Below are 21,759 nucleotides of genomic sequence, written 5' to 3' on the forward strand. Positions count from 1 at the left end.
AGCAATGCGACCAGAAGATTAATGCTGTGTAGCCCTGGGCAATGCCTACCAAGTGTTTGGTGTCTCCTAGTTTTAGATGGGGTGACCCACAGTGCCAAGAGAAGTCAGCACCGCAGTGCTACTGTGCACAAGCGACTGGATCTCTCCTGCTGTGGTTTAACTTTTTCCTTTCTGAGATTGCCCACCAGAGCCGCCTGAGACTGCAAACGAAGCCAGACTAAAGCAGATTTGAAATTGCAATTTAGATGGTACTGGTTCAAAAGCAAAACTTGAAACAAGGAGTTATTCCTTGGTCCCACCTTCTTGCCAAGTACCACAGCTGTCGGGATTTGAACCGACCGCTGCAAAACCTAGATCCACAGGTCAGAAAGAATGCAGGTAAGTATTTGTAAGTGAATAAATGAGATACCTACTTCGCAAGCTGTTTCTCCGCGTCAGCGCAGAGCTCCAGAAGGCCCATCAGCACGGCAGAGACATCCATGTAGGGCTCCCAGACGGTAAAGCCGCGGCCGATGAGGTCAATGGCGGTTCTGCGGATGGTGCTGTGCGCGGGCAGCTTGGGGCTGGGCGGCTGCAGCAGCAGAAACGTCAGCGCCTTGCCTGCCGTGCAGAGCGGGAGAGAACGGGACAATGAAAAGAGAGCTGCAGAATTGCTTTTGCCTTGTTTCCAAATACTTGCTGTTGGGAAACATGTAGTAAGGAAACCTGCTCGTAAGTCACTGTATTAAAGCTTTATCTCACCAAGAAACTGCAGAAGCTTACAACTGCAGGGTCTTCCCAAAGTCAGCGAAAAAGAGAAAGACATGTGGGTATCAGTTATGTGAATTAACTGTAGGGTATGTGATGCCCAGAGACTCCCTGGGCCATGGATTTCATACGGAATGGCAACCACAGCAGTCCTCAAACGCGGACACTAATGACGCTCGGAAAGGCAGTGGATACAAGCGTAGACTGTCTCAGATAAATGGTATCCACGCTCCCAGACATCACTCTTAGCTCAACAAACAGCAGAAGGCAAGGAGGCTGTTCTGCTACGCACAAGCACAGGACAGATTAGAAGTGTGCACCCCGTTAGCAATGCTGCAACCCTACCAGTTGCTGCCTACGAGAATTTTAAAGCTTTCTCAATGGCAACGATGGCCGGTTTGTTACTGAAATGCATCAGACTACACGGCACAGTGAGCTTAATCAAACTGGCCAATATTGCCAGCGTGGAGTCTTAAACGTAGTATTTTCACCACAAAAGAAATAGTACTAAATGTATTTTTTGGAAAAAATGTAAGAAGTCTACATGCCTACATATTTCTGCCCAGAAACTGTGCAAAAGAAGTCAGAATAAATCAAACCAGAAATGATAAGAAAAAATCCTCCCTTCAACAGACACTTGCTAAGAAAACCCTGAAAATTTGTAATAACATTAACATAAGTAATAAAGTTTTCAGAAAAAAAGGCACATCATTTTGAAAGGATGTCTAAGAAAAACTAGCTTAAAAGATTAAACTCAGGAAAATATCAGTTAAAATAAACCACGTTAAGATTACAGTTGTTCATCAGTATCTTGGCTACAGGTAGAAGCAGATCATGCTAGATGTGCTTAACTGCGTGAGGAACAGCAAAAATAAGTCACTGAAGTCTCCAAAACAACCGCTCGTTTCCAAACGTGCCATGTGCCTGCCCGTGCAGGGGCTCAGAGGAGGTGGCACCACCAGCTCCGTTCTTTAATTAAAATCCTGTGCTCACCACGATGCCTTCACCTCAGCAATCAGCAGAGATGACGTTTCATTCAAGTGAACCACGCAATGACTAGCGCCGCAAGAGTGACGCTGTCTCGCTGCTTGGCACGGGGTGCCGGCGAGGCACCCTACCGCAGCCAAAGGCAGCTGGCTGGGGCTGGGGGCTCTGCCCCAAAAGGTACCCGCTGCGCCGGGAGCCCACCCGCAGCATCGCCTCCCTTCCCGAGGGCTGCACGCCTGACTCCTGCGTTTTACTACGATTACCTCACGGTGCTGGCGTCCATCCTCACTAACTCACTCTCCCTCCTCCCCACAATGCCTTTTTTTCTTTTAGAGAAATATAGCTTAAGGGGGTAGGGGGCGAGAGAGAGAAGTGATGTCCCAAACAATGTCAACACACCTGAATTCTGATCCAGGTTCTGCATATTGAGGAAACTTGATTAATAATGTCATTTAATAGACTAGTTTTTTACAAAAATAATTATGTCTATAAAAATGTGTAGGAGGGCTAAAACAAGCAAGTCTTCCAGATGAAGATAATTTATCATTAGCTCTACATAATTATTTGTTACCTCTTAATAATATTAATTTAGCTTGCTATTGTGATAAAGATGACCTATTGATTTTAACAGGTTTTTCTTTAGTTTTCAGAACCATCCTCTATGAGTTGCTCATTTTGTTTATTAAATAAACCACCTGTCATTTTAAGCACTCAGAAAAGCTGACAAACACACCTTCTAGTCCATTCACTCTAACCCCTTATACGTGTGTAACAGAAGAACTGAAAGTTTCTTCTTGAAGTGCATGGCAGTCCATGAAGCTCGAGTTTGTGTGAATTTTATGTCTCAAATATAAGAACCTTATTAAAAAGTGTGACTACTCAAACATTACTACAACGAAATATGCCTACCTTTTTCACAGGAATCCTCCTAGCATTGCTCCTGCTGACACCTACCTTGCGTAAATTGAGCTAAGGAAAAAGATGAACTAAACAAAAGTCATTCTGCTGCCCGTTTCTCAGCCTGGACATCTTTGTTTAAGCTTTGACTTGGCTTAAATGAACGAATTAATATTGACAAAAACATCAACTAAGCTAATGAGTTGTTAGTTAAGGCAATAAACATGTCACATTAGAGTCAGCGCAGTAAAGAGGTAATTAGCCCTGGAAAAGCTCTGCTGATTGGGGCTGCGGAGATCCTTTGCTCTTAACCTTTGAGTCCATTATGCGGAGCAGGACCGGGAGCAGCCATGCTAATGTGCATCCCCGGGACCCGCAGCCTCAGCCGCGCAGCCCAGGGCAGGTCCCTGCTTGCGCCTGGCGCTGATTCGGCATCTTTTAGTGAACCGACACACTTGCGCTACCATCAGACGGGCAAGACAATACCTATTTAAAGGCATTGGGCTATCATGGTGATGTGACAGAAAAGATGCTCCAAACCAGCATGCAGCTTATCACTGCACTTCAGCGTGCTCCTCCTGCTATTCAATGCATACTGAAATTACTATAAGCAGGGAGCTGTGTCCTTCTTGCTGGAAGTCTAACTAACATCATAGTCTTTAAACAAAAAATAAAAAAAAATCTGCCCTAGCAAAAAGTAAGTTTTGATGATTTACATGTACTTTCTGTTATAAAAAGTCATTAAGAAACAAACTTAGCAGAAACATAGCTCAGGAAATTACATTCCTATATAGATTTGTATTAAAATATAATTTTGTTCCAGGTGTTTTAATTTGCATTGGTACACATATGCCACAAGCATATGGAAATGAAAAAAGCCGTACAGGAAGTAATCCAGAGCGCAGAAGGCAGTGATTTTGTCCCTGGACAGAACTCACTACCTCATCAGTACAAGGGAGTTATCAGGACTACCAAAAACAGACTGGATTTTTCTCAACCAGTAGAGAAGGATAAAATTTTGTACACAAGTACTGAAGTGCTTTCAACATTTAGGATAGAGATAGCCAATCTGCCAGTTCTCTGAAACTAGTTCTATATATCCTCACAGGAAACACCCTATGTGACAGCACACAGATACCCCCACAAAAAGCTAGATCTAGCAAACAATGGCATAGTTAAAAATCTTTCTACTTTTTCACGTTTACTTGAACACTAAAATAAAGGTGTGAGTCTTTGCTCTTTATGTCACTTTTATTAACGAAAATATGACATGAATACTAAAGCTTATCAGTTATCTTCAATGCATATAGCCCTGGATTTCTAAAATGTCTTTCCTTGCTGAATCTCAAGAGCTTTGACCATATTACATCAGTCAGCATTGTTATCCCCATTTTGCCGATAGATTTAAAAAAATTAAATAATTTGCACAAGAAAAATCAATAGTGCAGGCATGAACGAGACACTGATAACTCTGATTCCCATTCTCATAATTTGCCACAAGATCAAGTTCCAACTAAATAAAAATGATGAACTCCAAGAATATCATTTAACTTGCTTTGCATCTTTTTCTTATTTTCTATTAAAAAAAAAAGTGAAGAATCATAGCTCTGACTTATTTTTTTCAGTCTGCCCTCTCTCCCTGTGTCCGTCAGCACAGTGTTCTTTTACAAGACATGAAACCAAATTGTGACCCTTTCTGGATGATTTTTTCCTGATTTGACGTATACCTGTGTGAAATGTCCAGAGAAAGATAGAAATATAAATTTGGATAGCTGGGTTAAAAATCCATATCCCTTAATCCTTTCCTACTTCTAGTGCAGTGAATTTTTATTACACATCTTCTCTCATCTTTCAGACAGGTATAAAACCAGAGGCTATATTTAGGCCTAACTTAACAAATTAACTAGTCAAATTATTTGAAGAATTTTTTCTAAAGACGTAATGATGAAAAGATTTATTTTTTTTTCAATCACACTCAATGTCAAATTTCTTAATTTTTACAGAACTCGTTTTCAGCATTTTTTTTTTGACCTTTAATGTCATTCTGACACTTAAACATTTTCAACTGAACTTATGCTAGGAGATACTTCCTTTTTGCTGATGACCTCTCCAAGTCATTTAAGTACCATTCTTCAACAGGTGCAACGCCTGCAACTTCTAAGGTAATTTCAGAATTTACATGGATGTGTGGTTTTTTAAATTTGTTTTCAAAAGTACGGTCTTCGAGTATATTAAGAAGCTAAGTAGTTATTGTGCGTCACAGTAACGAGACTGCATTTTATTCAAAGTGAAAAACAATTTAGAATTACATTTAGAGTTGCTCCTGCATAAAAGGAGAAAAGCAAAGAGGCTGAAAAGAAATGATCCCCAATTGCCACATGTCAGAGCAAGTGACACCACTAAAATCCCGCAGTATCCCCCGGCAGGCGAGCTGCAGCGCTGGGGCAGCTGTGCTGTCATTGTGCACTGCGTTACCAGCCAAGGGGATGCCCGGCTAGGGAAGGCAGAGACATCACTTCAGAAAGCCTGGATTGCTGTGCAGCCATTTTGTTCTGCAGATCAGACAAGATAGCTGCCAGGTTTCTATCTGCGGCTCGCGCTCACGCGAGGACTGTCGGATCGCGTGGCCGGTTGGTCACTTTGCGCCGTTTCATTCGCTGTGCAACAATTCAAAATTAATTCTGAATATTCCCAACGCAGTCAGATTTTCCAGGGGCGGCGCAGGCTGCCCTTACCTGCTGGCGGCCGAGAACAATAGGACATTCACTGTGCAGGCAATCGATAGCCCCCACCCGCTCCTCCCAGCCACTGCAAAGGGAGAGAAACAATTCCCGCTCGCGGGGCTCGCCGCTCGGCACGCAGCCGCTGTAGGTTTGGCTTTGCTCTTCTGAGGGCTGGGGGACAGCCCCTTCTATCACAAATACTCAAGAAGGAATACAGTTGTGAAAAATCTCTAGAGAAAGGTAGTCCCTGCTTACTTCGTCAGTGAATTTAAATTGTTGCTTGAGGCTCCCATTAGCTGAAAAAAGAGCAAAAGTTCGGATTAGCAAAAATGTCCATTTAAAACGACATTTATGACTTGCTGTAAGTCTTCTTTTGCATTTACATCGAAAAGGTGAATGTTTGTAAGTGTACAAATGCTAAAGGATGGGTAACGGAAGCACAGCAGAGGTGACGACGCAGCACATGCCAGCAGGATGCCGAGAGACCCGCTCTGCCATCCCACACCGTGCCGCGGCTGCCTGCCGGCCGCCAGCCTGCACGGGGAAGCAAAGTTTTGTCCTGAAATTTATAACAATCTCAGGATTTTGAAAATTAAAAGCTTCCTAATTGAATGTGTTTCTGCAGCACCTATATAACTTGATGCTTTATTGAACAGTTAAGATTTCATTGTTTAACAATAAAAGAAAAAAAATAGGTTTTTTTGCCTCATACCTGATCAGAAAGGAAGTGTCCTCATCTACTCTGAAGACTTAAAAACATCAGAAATGTTATTTAAGATTAAGGGGGAACATTTTTTCCATGTTAATTATCTATGTAAATTCTGGAATTTAACAGAGCTTTAACAGGTCAGAACAACCAATCCTAGATACAGTAAATTCCCAGCATTTCTATTAAATGGCGTAATATCTATTGCTTTTTACATTAAGTGAACAGACAGCAAAGAATATTTGTAAGTGGGGCCAGATGAACGCTGCCCCTAAGCTGTTTTAAAATTAGGTAAGATTTTGCATAATTCGTTAGGAAGGGAGACAAAGGAAAAAGAAGAAAGCGTTTGTAATAGCTGGTTTCCCAGTCTTTTCTGTCTAGCTCTGGCCTAGTTAAACTGACCTAACAACGCCATTTTTCTTCCTCTCAAAATCTGCAGTGGGGGAATCAAATGTGAAAGCAAGATCAATTCTGTTCCAAGACAGTAAATGAGTTTTAGATCAGACTTGTTTCAATTTATGGAGAGAACCCAACTATGCTGGCTTAAATGCATTCTTCCTCTAACTATGAGATTGTATTACGGTGCTATAGAAAGAGTAAACTATCATTATTTTAATCCAAAATCTGTTTATAATCTAGTGGGAAGGAGAAAGCCAATACGACTCGGGTCATAACTGTGCATTAAACTTTGTATTTTCATTCCCATTAATTGTATAATTCCATTAAACCATGCTATTTATTTTAATCTAAATTATGTAATGTTTTCTACATAAAGCTATTTCCATAAAAATGATCATCATTTCATAGGAAGTAGCTGTTTTTTCCATCACAGTGCTGACCAAACTATATGTCGATCTCAGAAGTTTTCTCCTATTACACATAATTGTAAGAAATTTTCTTAAGCAGTTTCGACAACTTGTGACCTACATGACAGTGGAAGATACACAATACCAACAAAGTAAGTCAAGTCAATGCAACAACTTGCGAGACTCAGGGGTCACAACTTAACCTTCTCTATAGCACCGGTGCCTGATACATAAACATATCCATACCAACAATGATGTGTATTTTATTCTCAAGTGCTGCAAAGCCACATGAGCAATACAAAATCTCAAGGCTTTGCAGCTATTTGAAGTTGCTCCTTTCTCCCCAGGCTCTGTCACCCCAAAGGCGCCCGCCCCCTCAATTTTGGTAGCACACCTATAGCTGGGTCTGCGTTGCAGCTGATGTCACCGTCCTTACGCTCTTTACAGGGCAACCCTGTAACTGATTCAACCAGGTTTATCTTTGGAGAAAATAAAACCCAAGTTACCAGGCGTTACTGGAGCAAGGGGTTATGTTTATGTGTACTTGAGTACTTTTGAAGATGAAATCAAAGCTCTCCAAAGGCAGGACATATGGTAAAAATGGCTCCTTTTCTTTTTGGGTATTGCCACACATTTTGAATTACAACCCATTCAAGCCATCAGTTGAAACAAAGACTCTAGCAATAACAACTCTTATGCTAAACTGGTAACTACAGCAACAGAAAGATAACCACACAAGCAGCAATTAGTTTTCCAACACACAGATCTCCGAACCAGCTTACTACAGTGTCAGCCCAGTGCTGGCGCTGATGGATTGCTTCCCTGGCAGCAGCTAGCTGTGTTAGACAGTTTGAAATTGTACTCGTAGACAATGCGCTATCGTCTTTACTCTGCGGAGGACACAAGGACTAGCTGAAGGAGTGACTGAAGGAGTTGGGTCTCTTCGCCCTGGAAAAGAGAAGGCTCAGGGGGACCTCATCACAGTGCTCCAGTACTTAAAGGGCAGCTGCAAAGAGGACAGAGGGTCTCCCTTCACAAGGAGCCATACAGAGAAGACAAGGGGCAACGCGTACAAGTTGCACCATGCAAGGTTTCGTATTCACAGAAGAGGTTTTTTTACAGTGAGAACAATCATTCACTGGAACAACCTCCCCAGGGACATGGTGGAGTCCCCATCGCTGGAGGTTTTCAAGATGCAGTTGGGCAGGGTGTTAGATAGTCTCATCTCAGCTTCCTCTCCCACAAAAGGTTGAACAAGACAATATTTCGAGGTCCCTTCCAACCTGGGCTGTTCTGTGATTCTGTGATTTTTACTGCTGTTCTCCATAGTAATTTATTCCAACCAGCTGCAGACTACCATCTCAGAGATGACCCCCAATACGATACTCAAGTAATACACATTTGAGTTGATTACGTGCTCCTACGCTATGACACTTCACAAGGATTAATGCAAATGCTTACAAAACATAAAATTAAAGAAATCTGACGTTAACAAGGGATGTATATATTTAAACAAGTTTTTGTTGTTGTTGTTTGGGGTTTTTTTAATACACTAAAAGTGCTATGTACAGCCAGTTGCACAATGACACAACTCTGTTGCCTACATGGAAAGAGGCACACATACAATGAAAAGTTGGAAAATAACACTGATACACTATATGTAATATAAAAGACTTCAAAATTTATGGTCACACAGATGCCCTCACATACGTGTAAGGACAGGACACACCATTTTGGATTAGATGAAAGACTGCTCATCCAATCTTATCACCGTGAGCCACTGATACAGTATCTATTAAAAAAGTTCCTGCTGTAGACAAGCAGATAGGGAAACTGCCCCCAAACCCCCAGGCTCCCACTGCCTAACTGTCAGCAGGCTGGACTGCATTAAGGGTTAACCCTTCAACATACCCTGTTTACTGCAGTTTTCACTACTCCTTGTTATTCCATGAATGCTTAACCCTGCTTACATCTTCAAGCAATGAATTCCCCAGGCCAGCCTAATGTGCTTGGTGCTGGAGCAGCACAGTGAGCCTGGGGGAAGAGATGGAGAAGTAGGAGGGGAGCCCCGGCAGCACCCCAAAGTGACTATGTTTCTAATGCTTACATGGCTCTGGCAGCAGCAGCATCGCTTGAGATCAGAGCCCTCCTGCTCGACTGCGTTCGGACAACACAGCCTGTACTTCTCTGAAGAACAAGGGCAACAAAAAGACAACTACGATTTTCACACATTTCTTACTCAGCAAATCCCACCTTCTTCCCAATGAACGCAAAAGCTCCCAGCAAAGACTATTAATTAGAAAAAAGGTCAAGTGAGACTCCAAAACAGTTAGGAGAAATAATTTCCAATAATTATAATCCTAAGCACTAATCAACCCATCCATTGTAAATCCAAATCCCTGCTAGCTGCCTCAAAAGCAGTATTATGCCAATTATTTTTGTATGCTGTCTCCCACATTTCTCCTTCCTAAAATGAGTAAGTCTAATGTCTCACAGGTGTTTTCCTGGGTTTGTGATTAATCACACGTATCTGTGAGATGGCAAAACTGATTCTTCTCCTATTCTTTTAAGGTAAGGATGCTTGGCTTGGCATCTGCAACCTTAATGAAGGAATAATGTTAATTTGTATGATGAATTAAATTAGTTTCTGAGTTTCTCTTCATCTCACTCATTACAAAGGCAAGCACAGGCTGATTTATTGACCTGTCACAGCTTAGGAAGCAGCAGTTCATAAAAAAGTTATTCTGAAGTGTTTTTTTAAAACATGCGAACTATTGATTGACAGTGTTTGGACACTATTTTCTTAGATACAGACACTGAACAGCAAAAAGCATATGCAGCTTTGGTTTTCCCATTTGACATATGAAGAATACATATTTTAAGTTGGCAACGTTGCATGTAGATAATGTAATGGAATCCTCAAACACACTATTGTTTGCTGGTTGTTTAAGCCCCCTTTAACATTTAAATACCTGCTGTGTCAAACACTGACTCTAAATGTAATGCTAGTTTAAGTGCAGGTATCAGCCATATAAAAACATAGCAAAATAAAACTACAATTTTTTGAGAATATTTTTTGGGGAAAGAATTCCTCTTTTCCCTTTAGCACAGCTATCCCAGCTAGAACATGCGTGACCAAAATGGAACGATAATCTAGACTTTGCACATGATCTGTCTTACTAAAGACTGTTATTGCTTGTTGTGCCATCAGTGGCACTCAGCTCACTTCATGAGCCTCCCAACCAGTTGGCTATTTGCGAAAAATGGAAATTGTAATCAGATTCCATTGAGAGGACTTTTCACCACCCATATCAGGAAGGAAAGAATGTGTCTCAGATAATACACCCGATCACAATGCTCTGTGGCCAGAAAACATCTATTGCAATTATGAACCACAGCTGCAAAGTACAAAAATTATCTAGCACAGCAAACAGGTAAGCATCCCTGCTCTCGGTTCTCTTTGTCACCTGTCCCTGGAACTGAAGCTATACCTTCCTTCAGATATGCATAGTACTGGCAGCATCAGTTCTGTTTTTCTCACAATAAAACTGCTTCATAAAAAATAAGCAAAATAGCTGTATAAACAAAAAAACGAATATATATTTTTCTGAATTTCCCACCTAAATGTGAAAATGGATATTACAGAAACTGCTTTTAAATATTCAGATACTCATAGGCAAGGACTGTTGAAAAAGACAGTCCCTTCGGGAGACGGCAGGGAGAGGCGAGCCCAGCTGATGAGTGGGTACCATCTGCTATTGCCTTGGGGTGGCACACTGAGCAACCCCGGCAGATCTGCTCAGCGCTGAGAAACGCTTGCCACTGGACTGTGATTTTTACATAAATGCTGTTTCTAAGGAGTGCAAACGCATATACATTCACAAACATGTGGAAATAAAAAACACTCTAATCACGGTACATCCCGCTAGCCTGATATTACATTTACTCGGGTAGGTATCCTCCTGTTAAGCTACAGCTGCTTCCCGTACATACATTTCCCTCAGGACATTAAAACACACAGCTGTAAGTCTGAAGTCATAAGAGCTTAAATCAGGAATTATACACCTCACAAACGCTGTGAGGTTTTCAGCAATGTTACGTATCTCACCCCAGCTCGAGGAGGGGCTGTGAAGAGCAGTGGGAACAGAACTGTCATGGGACTGGACCTAACCCGAAAGGGCCAATTCCTCAGGTCCTCCGCGCAACACGAGGCACTTGGTCATGCAAGGTGCATTTTGGAGAATTAGGGGCTCACATGAGACACGACTAGAGCGAGGAAAGGGGTTCTGGGGCGTCAGAAGGGAGCTCTTGTGTCTGGACTAAAAAGACAGAATCCCACTTGAACTGCCTCTCACCATAACACACCATATTATCCAGATCACCAAAAGCCGCCGGGGCTGTGCTCTCCACACTTTTCCATCAAACATCAACATGATCCCTACACCTGTCCAACCACTCATTTTCAGAAGAACCACAGAAAACTAAAGTCTCCAACTCTGGTGGCATCAGCAGTGTTTTCAGAGGGGACTAGGGGATGGCATGTTCAGACCAGCAGCGAAATCGTACACATTTTGTTTTCTCAGGAAATGACTAACGTGTCTATCTCCTGTGATACTCTTCATTCAAATAGATACCCGAGTTACCCTCGCATACTTCTACAAGAAAAGCTTCTGTTCCTTATCAGTAAAATGGGAATAATATTGTCCCTTTAAGTTTTGCAAAAACCCACTCATATCTGACACATTTGTAGAGCAGTTTTTTCAGTATATTTGGTACTACACCAAACCTTTTACCCTAAACCAGCTTTCCCCAAGACCAGCCACACCTGCAAATGGGTCAGCTGCTGGCAGCGTGGACCCGGGGATCAACTTGCAGAGCTCGGCACGTTGGGGCAATTGCAATTATGAACCATGGGGCAGCCAGAGCCTCTGTACTGAGCAGGCCCACACTTTGTGCTCCAGGTAATGTGGGACACGCAAGCACGTCCCCTCCCAGCACGCTCTCCTGCACACAAGGCACGCTTTGCTGCACCGGCTCGCCCCGGGGACGGGCCCCTTCCAGATGCTTAATGGGGTGAGCTTGGGAATGACCATGAAACTGCAGCCTGCGACATTTAACGGCTTGAATTTATGACCTCGGTGCTCATCAGACAACAAGTCTGTGCCTCCTCTCTGCCCGCACGCAGCGGCACGCACACCAGTGCTGTCATCGTGGGCAGAGCGGCTCCCGCGGCCCCGCGCAGGCTCGGCTCTCCCTCCGGCACCTTCCCAAGGCACCTTCGTTGGGTTTAGCCTCTCCTCGCCCCAGCGAACGCAGCTTTGCCCTGTCTGCTCGCACGCAGCGGCACGCCAGGTCTCACAGTGCTGCCGCTGCCCCACAAGCAGCCTGGAAAAACCAGGGTGTTTCGGTTTCCTTCCCATTAGATGAAAACGTGTGCGTTCTCTGGTGGAAGTGTTTGCATTTTGCCCAGTATTTCATATGAGGGCCCACGCGCAAACATTTGGAAACGGAAAGCAGATAGAGACAAGGTCCATGGCCACAAATGCGGTTACGGCCATCCGTCACCGAGACACTTCTTGGCAGGTCTGATGCCCTCCTGGGGAATGGCCCAGGGCTGGTCCGAGCAGCCTGCAGGACTCTGGAAAGCTGAAGTTAAAAATACAGTACCTTGAATTTTTATTACCCCCAAATGGGGTATCCGTCTCAAAGCTAAGCCTTCACTTACAGAGGCAGAAAACACAACTGATGGGGACTTGTTTGGTGCTGAGGCTTCCCCATAGTCCAAACGCAAAGAAGAGAGATTTTAAGTTTGCTGAGATACAACCCATTACAATAGCCAGAATATTAAATACGCAAAAAAGAAATCTCTGACCAAAAATTTATAATTCAAATCACTCATCTCCTACAGGATTTGGGGAAAAAGGTGAATATAATTTTTAAGATTTGATTTTGTTGCTAAAGCAAAAAACCAGATTTAAATTAGGGCATCATATCTGCCACAAAGATTGACCGTTTTCTGCTATACAGATTGACTATTTTTTCTAAATATTATCTCTGAGGCTAAGATATAGATTTTCATAAACCACCATTTTTCCTTTTTTTTTTTTCCTTCAGGGACAAAATTCTGCTCGAGACACTGATCTAATCACACCAACTCAAGGAAAAAAGCACATTTTAGACTTACTAGTACACTGAATTTCACAGCATGCTGACTGAAATGTACAGATCCAAATACAGAGAATAATGTAATGAACCACAGGATCCATGCAAATCTGAGTAGCTTTCTGCATAACTGATCTAAAAATACAGCCAACAAAATGGCACGCACTGCTAGCAAGCTCATTATGAACAATAAAATCAGTTATTCGCTTTAATCACGCTGTTGTGTTTTTGTTTTTGTTTAAATTAAGTTACCGAGCCAGTTTGCCTAATTTGCTCTGAAAGGTTGCGGTTCAGGTGCTCAACTGATTTATTGCTTCTGTAAGTGATGATCCCAAGCGCTCGCTCGTCTGTATTAATTGCTGCTGCTAGCTGAGCCTATCAGCTCTGCAGTAGGTGCATACAATTAGTGGGGAGTGACCTCCTCCTCACAGGGGTTGTCTCCTCCTTGCTGGAGTGGCAACTTAATTTCACAATATAAAACTAATGGGTCAAAAAGCATTAGAAAAGGTTTCTAGCAAGGTGATGGAGCAAAAAATCCCACGTTCACCAAGAATCTCAAGTTTATCCTGTGTTAAATTCTATTTTCAGATGAAATACATTTGAGATACTATTGAAAAATCTATAATGCTGGAAACCCCAATTTAACAAAACACGTGAAATGCCCAACTGCGCGCTCCAAGTAATCTTGTGCTTGCTCACTTTTTGTGTGCCTACATAAGCGTAAAACTGGATTGCAAAGCCACAGCACATCTTGAAAAGTAAACCTCTCTCTAACATATGCGGATGCAACTCCATTAGCAAAAGAAATATTGTGAAGATAAATATATGGCTTAGAAAAGGCATTCATAGGCTGTACTGATGAGACTTTTAGAAGATAATACTGAGTGGTGAAGCCTGAATATCAGGCAGTAAATAATGCAAAAGAGCAGAAATCCAAAATTGAGGAAAACAACAACATGCGCGATATCTCATCCACTTTGTATGGCAACGGTCCCATACTAGAACTAGAGACCTGGCCTATGATCCTTACCACACGCTATTTATCCTCTCCTACCCTCCTCCACTTCCAGCCCTGTTCCAGTGCTGCCCAGCTCCCCCTCACCAGGTTTGCCTGTGCTGCCCTCATCCTCAGGTTTGACATACATCCCTGGGAGAGGACAGAAAAGGACAAGGTAGACACACACCTAATACAAAAGCTGCTTCCTTAATGGCAAATCCCAGCTTTAAACACAGGTGTGCTAAATTTCCAACGTTTTTGAAATTGCATTTACTTTGAAAAATAAGTATTGTCTTCATCCTAACCTAATGACTTAACTGCTTTGGGTGAGGGTTTCCAGAGATGTGGCTGAACAGTATAAAGGTAACTGCTCAAAGGTGTAACATTTTACAAACATGGCTCTGTAATGGAAAAAGTGTCTTAACACCAGGCAGTACAACCCTACACAGCTATGCAGACAAGTGTATTTCTATTTCTGCCCAGAAATTTCACTTGCTTCCCCTCCTGCCCGACAGGCAAGAAGGTCAGCTGCCATGAATTTGGGACATCATAATTAAAAAATGAAAAATGGTATCATGAGTCTGTGTTAGCAATCTAACTGCTGGCTAGCTTATTCAATCCAGAAACCAGCAAAACTGGAGAGACTACCATGGATTATGTAATGTTGAAACCCTAAAATTCACTTTGGAAGAAAAGTATGTACATGCAGCATGCTAAAACAATATAAATAACTCAATACTATGAACACGCTGTCGCATATGACACTGACTGAGTTAAAGGGCAAACCGCTTATTAAAAACTATATTGACGGCAGATGCTTTGAAAAAATGCATTGCATTAACAACAGAATCAAGTATTTTCATACTCAGGACAGAACAGTCATTCGGATTTATCAGCCCATTAACTTTATATACACAGTATTAGCTGCAGTTTAAGTGTGATGCGGTGCATCTGTAATGAGAAGTTCTTTGGGTGGCATTTTATAATTAAATATCTCATGAACTATTTGTAAGGTCAACAGAGATTAATGCAGGATGTCAGGCAAGGTCACCACATGGATTTCTAGAGAATTCCACCCTCTCAAAAAGGCGTTATCACAATAATTATTTTCTTAATGCAGTAAATCACAACATGCACAATTTATATAGCAAAAACTCCACATGCATTAACAGTATAAATGAAGAAATAATTTGTTTTGATAACTTATTGTGGCTTTAGGCTACATGCAATGTTTCTCATTAGTTTGGATAACTCGCAGCATACACTTTCAGTATATAATAACAAAATATGATGGTTAAAGAGGTATTGCACCTTAGACTGAAGAGGAGGAGAGGCATCATCAGGAATGGTTTCTGGAAACGCTGTCACACAGGTGGCCAGCAGAAAGCTGCAGCAGCTCCCAGCTCCCCCCACCCTAGCATCCCCTGGTAGTGAGTGGGGGGAAAGGAAGCTGTGCTCCTTCCAGGAGTGGTTATAGGGCAGCCACCCAGCACCAGGCTTCGGTCAGCTCAGACTGCATGCTGCAGCACCAGCAAGTCAAATATACAACTTGAAATGGAGGAAACCCAGTAATTTCATTAACTAAGTGTTACTGGCTCACACCATCACTTAACGTCCTACAGCCAGCTTTCACAAGACCAGACTACACCTTATCAACGCTGCATCTGTTCTGAATGGCCAAAAAGATTTTCCGTGTCACTGGAAGACAAAGAAATAACCTGTATGTATTTTAGTATGGTGTCTGAAAGTCACAGTACGACACATATCAAAAAGAAAAACCTTAAGTCTGAGTGCGTACTAGGAATTTTGCTTTTTCTTGTTCAAAGAACTGAATTTCTGAACAACTGTCCAGTTGCCAAAGTAATTCCTTCTGCAGTATTACATATGTGGTGTAAGGATTTTAAGAAGCATGATCACATAAAGAAAAAAACATCATGAGAACATGTTTCCTGGCAAGCAATATTTCCATTTTCAGCAAGTCTTCGCCTATCCTGTCCCCCTTTGGGGGCACCTTGCTGCAGTACAATCCCCTCACAGGTGCGCTGGGGACCAGGCTCACACAAGACTAGAGCAGACCTCCAACAGCAAACGTCAGCCTGGGCCTTCACGCTGACACCCTTCTATTTCACGGCTATCCGAAGAACCTGCTCTAGGTGAGACATGTTCCAGATGGGTATGGTGGAAATGCTTCAAAACAAAGCTGTTCCGAATACCATACCTGCTGTCGGAGGTACTGGCATATCATGCTCTACTTGAGCAAAATATCTGAGAAAATAGCATCCTCTCACCTCTGTGGAAATGCGACATTGTACTGTGGGTTCAGGGCAGGTCACACAAGCAAGACAGCAATACTGACTTAGATAAAATTTTTATAGTACAGGCTGTATGTAAAATGAAGATCAAGTTTACTGCTAATGCCATCATCAACCAAAAGTGTAACCCAGTATTTCCTGTATTTTTTCCCTCCAACTAGTCTTTATTCCTGATCCTCCTCTGGCTCTTCACCTATTTCAGATATTACTTTACAGCCTTGATCTAAATTTTCAGCATTTAACGTGTCAAGCTTCATCTACATTAAAGACTGAATTTCAACCTATCAGTCAGCCAGACAGTTGTGCAGTGTTTCTGAGAGTATGATTAATAGGCATTCAAAGCTGGAGTTCATAACTCTGCTAAGCTTAATGTAACAAAAATAACATGCAAATAGATAAACAAAGACACTGGAGGAAAGAACATGTGAGGATCAAAGAAGTGCCTCAGCCATGCTTCTGACAAAGCAACACCATCAGCTACGGGCTCACATCAGACCTATACAGCTGTGAGAATGGCAAAGACAAGGCACTGTTGATGGAAATGATCTGACTTCTTTTCCATGGAGATTAGGCAACGTTACGCTCAATAGCCTTTTGGAAGTATAGCATAAATGAAACCAACTTCACTTGTGGAATGTGCCACTGGGAGACTGGAGAAGACAAAGCTCATGTCTGCATTGCCAACAGCTTCCAAACAACGCAGAGAGCACTCTGCACTGCTTAGAGTCTAATAAAGATGTCAGCATGCTCTTATTTCAGGAAACTCTAAAAGACAAATAAAGCTTATTTTGACTCTGTGCCCAGGTATCAGTCTGGAAAGATAAGAAGCCTGACTCAGCCTCGCACTGTAACAGAAAAACAGAGAAGAACCTGTTTTGTCCACCTGAGGACAGACAATCCCTTGTGCTGGTTCATTCAGAGACATGGGAAAGTGTCCTCCATCCTTTCATTTCCTGATACCTTTTGAAGAGACAAATAGCTTAGAAACTTAAAATGGGCAACAATGCAGAACACATGAGAAAACAAATAAAGACACAAAATAACCCCCCCATAACCCCAGTTTAAAAAAAAAAACCACAAACAAACAAGTATTTAAAGCAGAGTTCCGTATATGTGCAAGAAACTGTAAAAGAAGAGGAAGCAGAGAACTGTCAGACTTTTTATTTCAGTTTGCAAAGGGCTGACAGAATAGTCCTGTTTACTAAAGCAGTGGATCTACAAATGAGTTATATGAAGATGTCAGCTGAAAAAAAATGACAGACCTTTCTCTAGGATTCTCAGACATACAACTTGGTTTGTGAAGTGCTGCATAGCCAACCCTACATTTCCACACTGTCACAACCAGGACTGCACATGTTGCAGATGTGAGCACTGTGTTGCATGCGCGCTCTCTCAACCAGCCTTTGCTTTGCCTTCCAAAAAAAAAAAAAAAAAAAAAATCAGTGGAAGCAGCACCACGCTTCATGGAAGATGAATTTCAGCCATCTACTGTGTGGAAGATGGAGGCTGTGCCTACACCAGGGACTTAGGCGGTGCTCCATGATGTTCCTGAGCTTCTGAACATGTTCTTCTACAAGTCAGTTGAAATGCCTGCTAGCTCAGTGCTGTTGTGTGCCAGCTAACACCCTCCCACGCAACTCCCGGGCATGGCTCGGGGCTGCGTGGGCAACGGACCATTCCCCACCTTTTCTGGAGGTGCACACCACCACCTTTTCTGGAGGCTAAGTGAATTTATCAGCATGGGTGCAAACCATCCCATGCTAGCAGTCCTCAGCAGAAGGGAAAAGTCTACAATATGTTTAATCTATTAGTACAGTAATAAAGCTGTATTTATCTATTATTGTTATAGTATTACAGTACTGTGTAACTAAAAAGGCAGCACTTTCCCTGCACTTCATTAAAACAAAAATATAAAATTTATCATCATTATGAAACTCATTATCTGCATATTTTATAGGAAAATGAGCTGGAGTAAAAAATTATTTAGAAAAAACCAGAATGAGTTTTGCACCTTTTCTGACCAGAACTCTTTGTTGCCTAATACAAACCCTGGGAGTGAGACGACTCTCCAGTACAAGCAAGCAGAAACACAAGTAACGAAACCAATACAAAGCATGTCCTCAGTCATGCTGTGGCAGACAAGGCCTTCAAGACTTCTTGTGCTAAAGGGACAGAATTCTGCTCTGTGAGACAATCAGCTCCTCCAAGTCATTTTCAGGTTTGATGCACTGAACAGTGCACTTGGGAAGTAAGCGTGCACAGCTCACGTAACCAGGGCTCCCAGCGGAAGGACAGTCCTCCTCTTTTATCATTACTACCAGTCCTCTCCCTGTAATAGCTTTGAGTTGAGACAATACGTTGCTTTTCAATTATTTGGTTTTTTCACTTCTCCTCAAAGGGACTTGGGCATCAGGTGAAGACTGAACAAGTGCAAGAGGAGAAATCCACTGCTGTGGAATAATTTTAAAGCTAACCAGAGAGTGGATATTTTTTCAAGCAATACTGGCAATGAGTCTGTAGTGCTACAGAGATCTTACAGAGATGACAAAGGGGACTTTTGCCAGACTCCACATAAAACAAATACCAGCATGCTCAGGAACCTGGCTAAAATAATTGCATGAACCCAGGGCACTGTACTTGCATTTGCTTCTAGTGGATTTTGCACTATTAACATCGAATAGTCAATGCATAGATATGTAACTATCTCTGGTAAGATCACATTTACTCTCCATACTAAGGATAATTCCAGCAACACTGCAGTACTAATTTTGATATAGAACCAGAAAGTAACACTTTATACAGCACACTTTGAATTCCACCATTTTCTACTAAATTCATCTGTGTCTGATTTTTACATCAGACACCTTGCACGCTTCCCCCACCCTCATCTCTCCTTATTGCCAAGTACGTTTTTCTGTAGCCTATTGATCCACATCCCCAAAACATATGTGTGTGAAGTAAGAAAACTTGCCACTGCTTAGTTACGGGGGGAATTGCTCCACCAAGAGCAATACCTAGCCAAGTGCTGAAAATGAGGATTAGTCAATGGAAGAGTCAGGAGTAGTGCTGACAGTCTCCTCTCTCTCTCTCTCTACTAGCCCAAGGAATGGTTTTGGGATTTAAAAAAAAAAAAAAAAAAAAAAAAAAAAGAAAGAATTACATACATAAATGCAGTCTTAAATGCAAGTGTTTTGGTTTAACTGGGAGGAGAATAAAGGATGTCAGAATTTCAGCAGAAGAGCTGGCCAATGCCGGGAAGCGCCGAGCATGGTTGGGGCCTCCCTCCCAGCAGCACCACTGCAAACCCCAAGACCAGTCACCAGCTCCACCGCTCCGTTCCGCTCGCTCGCTCAGCGCTGATTTCTTGGCGACCTCTTATTGTGGTGTTGCTTATTGTACGTTCAAAATATCTAATCTTTACCTTTTCCACTGAAGGACATTTTAAATGAACCAGTCTGTACTGAAATGTAAATAACTCCCCTTCCTCCCCACACCCCTGCCCCAAACACCAGAGCAAGGGAAAATAGTATCCTGGGTTACTCACATGTGTGCCTTGCCAAGGAATAATTTGATCCACCGCTAGTCAAACCAAATCCCTCGGGAATTTGACTGGAACTACGTGGCCGAGTGAGAAGTTTTGGAGGTTCGATTTCGGCTCCAAATTCTGCCCCAATCACCCCCAGCAGGACAATGGCCGTGGCTTGCTTCCGTCTCTCTTCATAGGATGTCGATATTTTTTTCATTTGTGGGAGACCAGACAGACAACCTAAAATGAAAAGTAAGAAATATGACAAAAATCAAAAGCAGGGCTGTTCTCTAATACTCTAAACAACATTGTGTTTCCCAGAGAAAATAAAAGAGGTTTCTGTTTAACTTAAATCATGTCTTCAGGACAGTTACTGCCCTTACCAGGATTTTTGGCTGGTGGAGATGGTTCCATTTTACTTTTCAAAACCTACAACGCACGGTAAAAGTCTAAATACCACCTATTGCAAGGTCTGTCTTCAGTGAAACCCACCCTTCAAAAACTGTCAAGATCTCACGGGGAAAAAAGAGCCACCAGAAAACTGTCTCATTTCACAGTTTTTAAAAGAGCTGTGGAATTCTGTTTGTCTAGTTTTTATAAAAGGTGATTTTTGGTTTGCTTCTTGTTAATTTTAAATTTGCATAACAATTTGTAATTTTTTTTTTTAAAGAAGAGAGATTTTTAGGATAACTTATTTGTATTAAACAAAAGCATCTTTTTGTTTTAGAATCCATCATCACATTCAGATTCTTACTAAATTTTAGCATAACACTATATGCATTAAACCAAACTACTATTTTGTACACTAAAATGTTACATATGGTATTTCAACAAACATTCTTAAAAACATTGAAAAAACCTCACTGTATTATGAGTTTTAAATAAAACTGAAATTTACATTGTTAGTCTAATATAGCCCAGAGACTTTGAATTTCACTAAGCAGATGAAGTTTATTATTTTTTTTTCTGGAGTAAGGAAACAAAACCTTACAAGAAATTGACCGGAATAAAAATACCATATTCATTTACTCTGACAAGTACAGTTCACTTTTACCTATAATACTAATTCACGGCATACTAGGAAATGCCCTACCATATATTCTACAAAAATAATGGAGTCTTAATCCACTGTTAAACCTTTGCCAAGAAGTCGGAAGGCACCACCTGGCACTGAACGAGAGTTATCAGGCTTGTGGATTAATGAAGGGTGAATTAGCAAGTCACACTGTACATCCCTCTCCGCTAATGGCATTCACACGGCTCGATAGGAAACGAAACATTACCTACGAGAAAGCTAACCAAATTTTAGAACCTGTGTTAGAAGACCATCCTCGTTCAGGCAACCAGGCTGCGGATGTGACGGCAATGTGCCAGCCAAAAGGGAGAGAAAAACAACAGAAAGCTTAACAATGGTAGTGGGGGGGGAAGAAAGAAAAAATCAATAGTAACTGCCTTCAGAGGAAGAAGGATGAAAACGGGCTGTAACAGCCAAAGCAAAAAATATAACAGTTTTAATTGCTTCGCAATGGCTTATCCCACTCGCGCCATCTGCAGACACCGGTTCCTCATCAACATTTGCATATAGTCCATTTGCACGTTACACCTTGCCGCAGCCTCCCGTCCCCGGCGCCGAGGGCCGCCGGCGGGTGCGCGGCAGCTCCCGCTCGGCCGCGCGCAGCGTGGCCCCGCACACCCCCTTTCCCGGGGTGCCCCCGCCAAAGGGCAGCGCTGGGAATGACGGATGGCGGCTCCCTCCCGGCTCCCCGCGGCCGCCCCTCGCCCAGGTGCTCGGACAGAGCCCGGCGTGACATCTTAGATCAAGATGAATTGGCACAAACTCCTGATCCAAGATTGTTTTATACCATTTAATTTAGTTTCTTCCCCTGCTTGGATGAG

At 42.3% G+C, this 21,759-nt stretch overlaps 2 protein-coding genes across 11 annotated transcripts in view; one reads left to right on the forward strand and one right to left on the reverse strand.

The window, feature by feature from the left end:
- Window positions 1–21,759, forward strand: part of TXNL1 (thioredoxin like 1) — a 184,971-nt gene that overhangs the window by 65,151 nt on the left and 98,061 nt on the right. The window lies entirely within an intron of this gene.
- Window positions 1–21,759, reverse strand: part of WDR7 (WD repeat domain 7) — a 151,109-nt gene that overhangs the window by 51,243 nt on the left and 78,107 nt on the right. For 8 of the 10 annotated variants that reach the window (XM_069774991.1, XM_069774989.1, XM_069774986.1 and 5 more), the window contains 3 exons: window positions 21,176–21,211; window positions 19,882–20,103; window positions 414–600 (listed from right to left, as the gene is read on the reverse strand). In XM_069774991.1, the coding sequence (XP_069631092.1) occupies window positions 414–600; window positions 19,882–20,103; window positions 21,176–21,211 (445 nt within the window). The remainder of the gene's footprint in view (window positions 1–413; window positions 601–19,881; window positions 20,104–21,175; window positions 21,212–21,759) is intronic. The other 2 variants (XM_069774992.1, XM_069774984.1) reach the window with 1 other exon arrangement.

The sequence above is a fragment of the Haliaeetus albicilla genome, chromosome W (assembly GCF_947461875.1).
Source record: "Haliaeetus albicilla chromosome W, bHalAlb1.1, whole genome shotgun sequence".
Lineage (NCBI taxonomy): Eukaryota > Metazoa > Chordata > Aves > Accipitriformes > Accipitridae > Haliaeetus > Haliaeetus albicilla.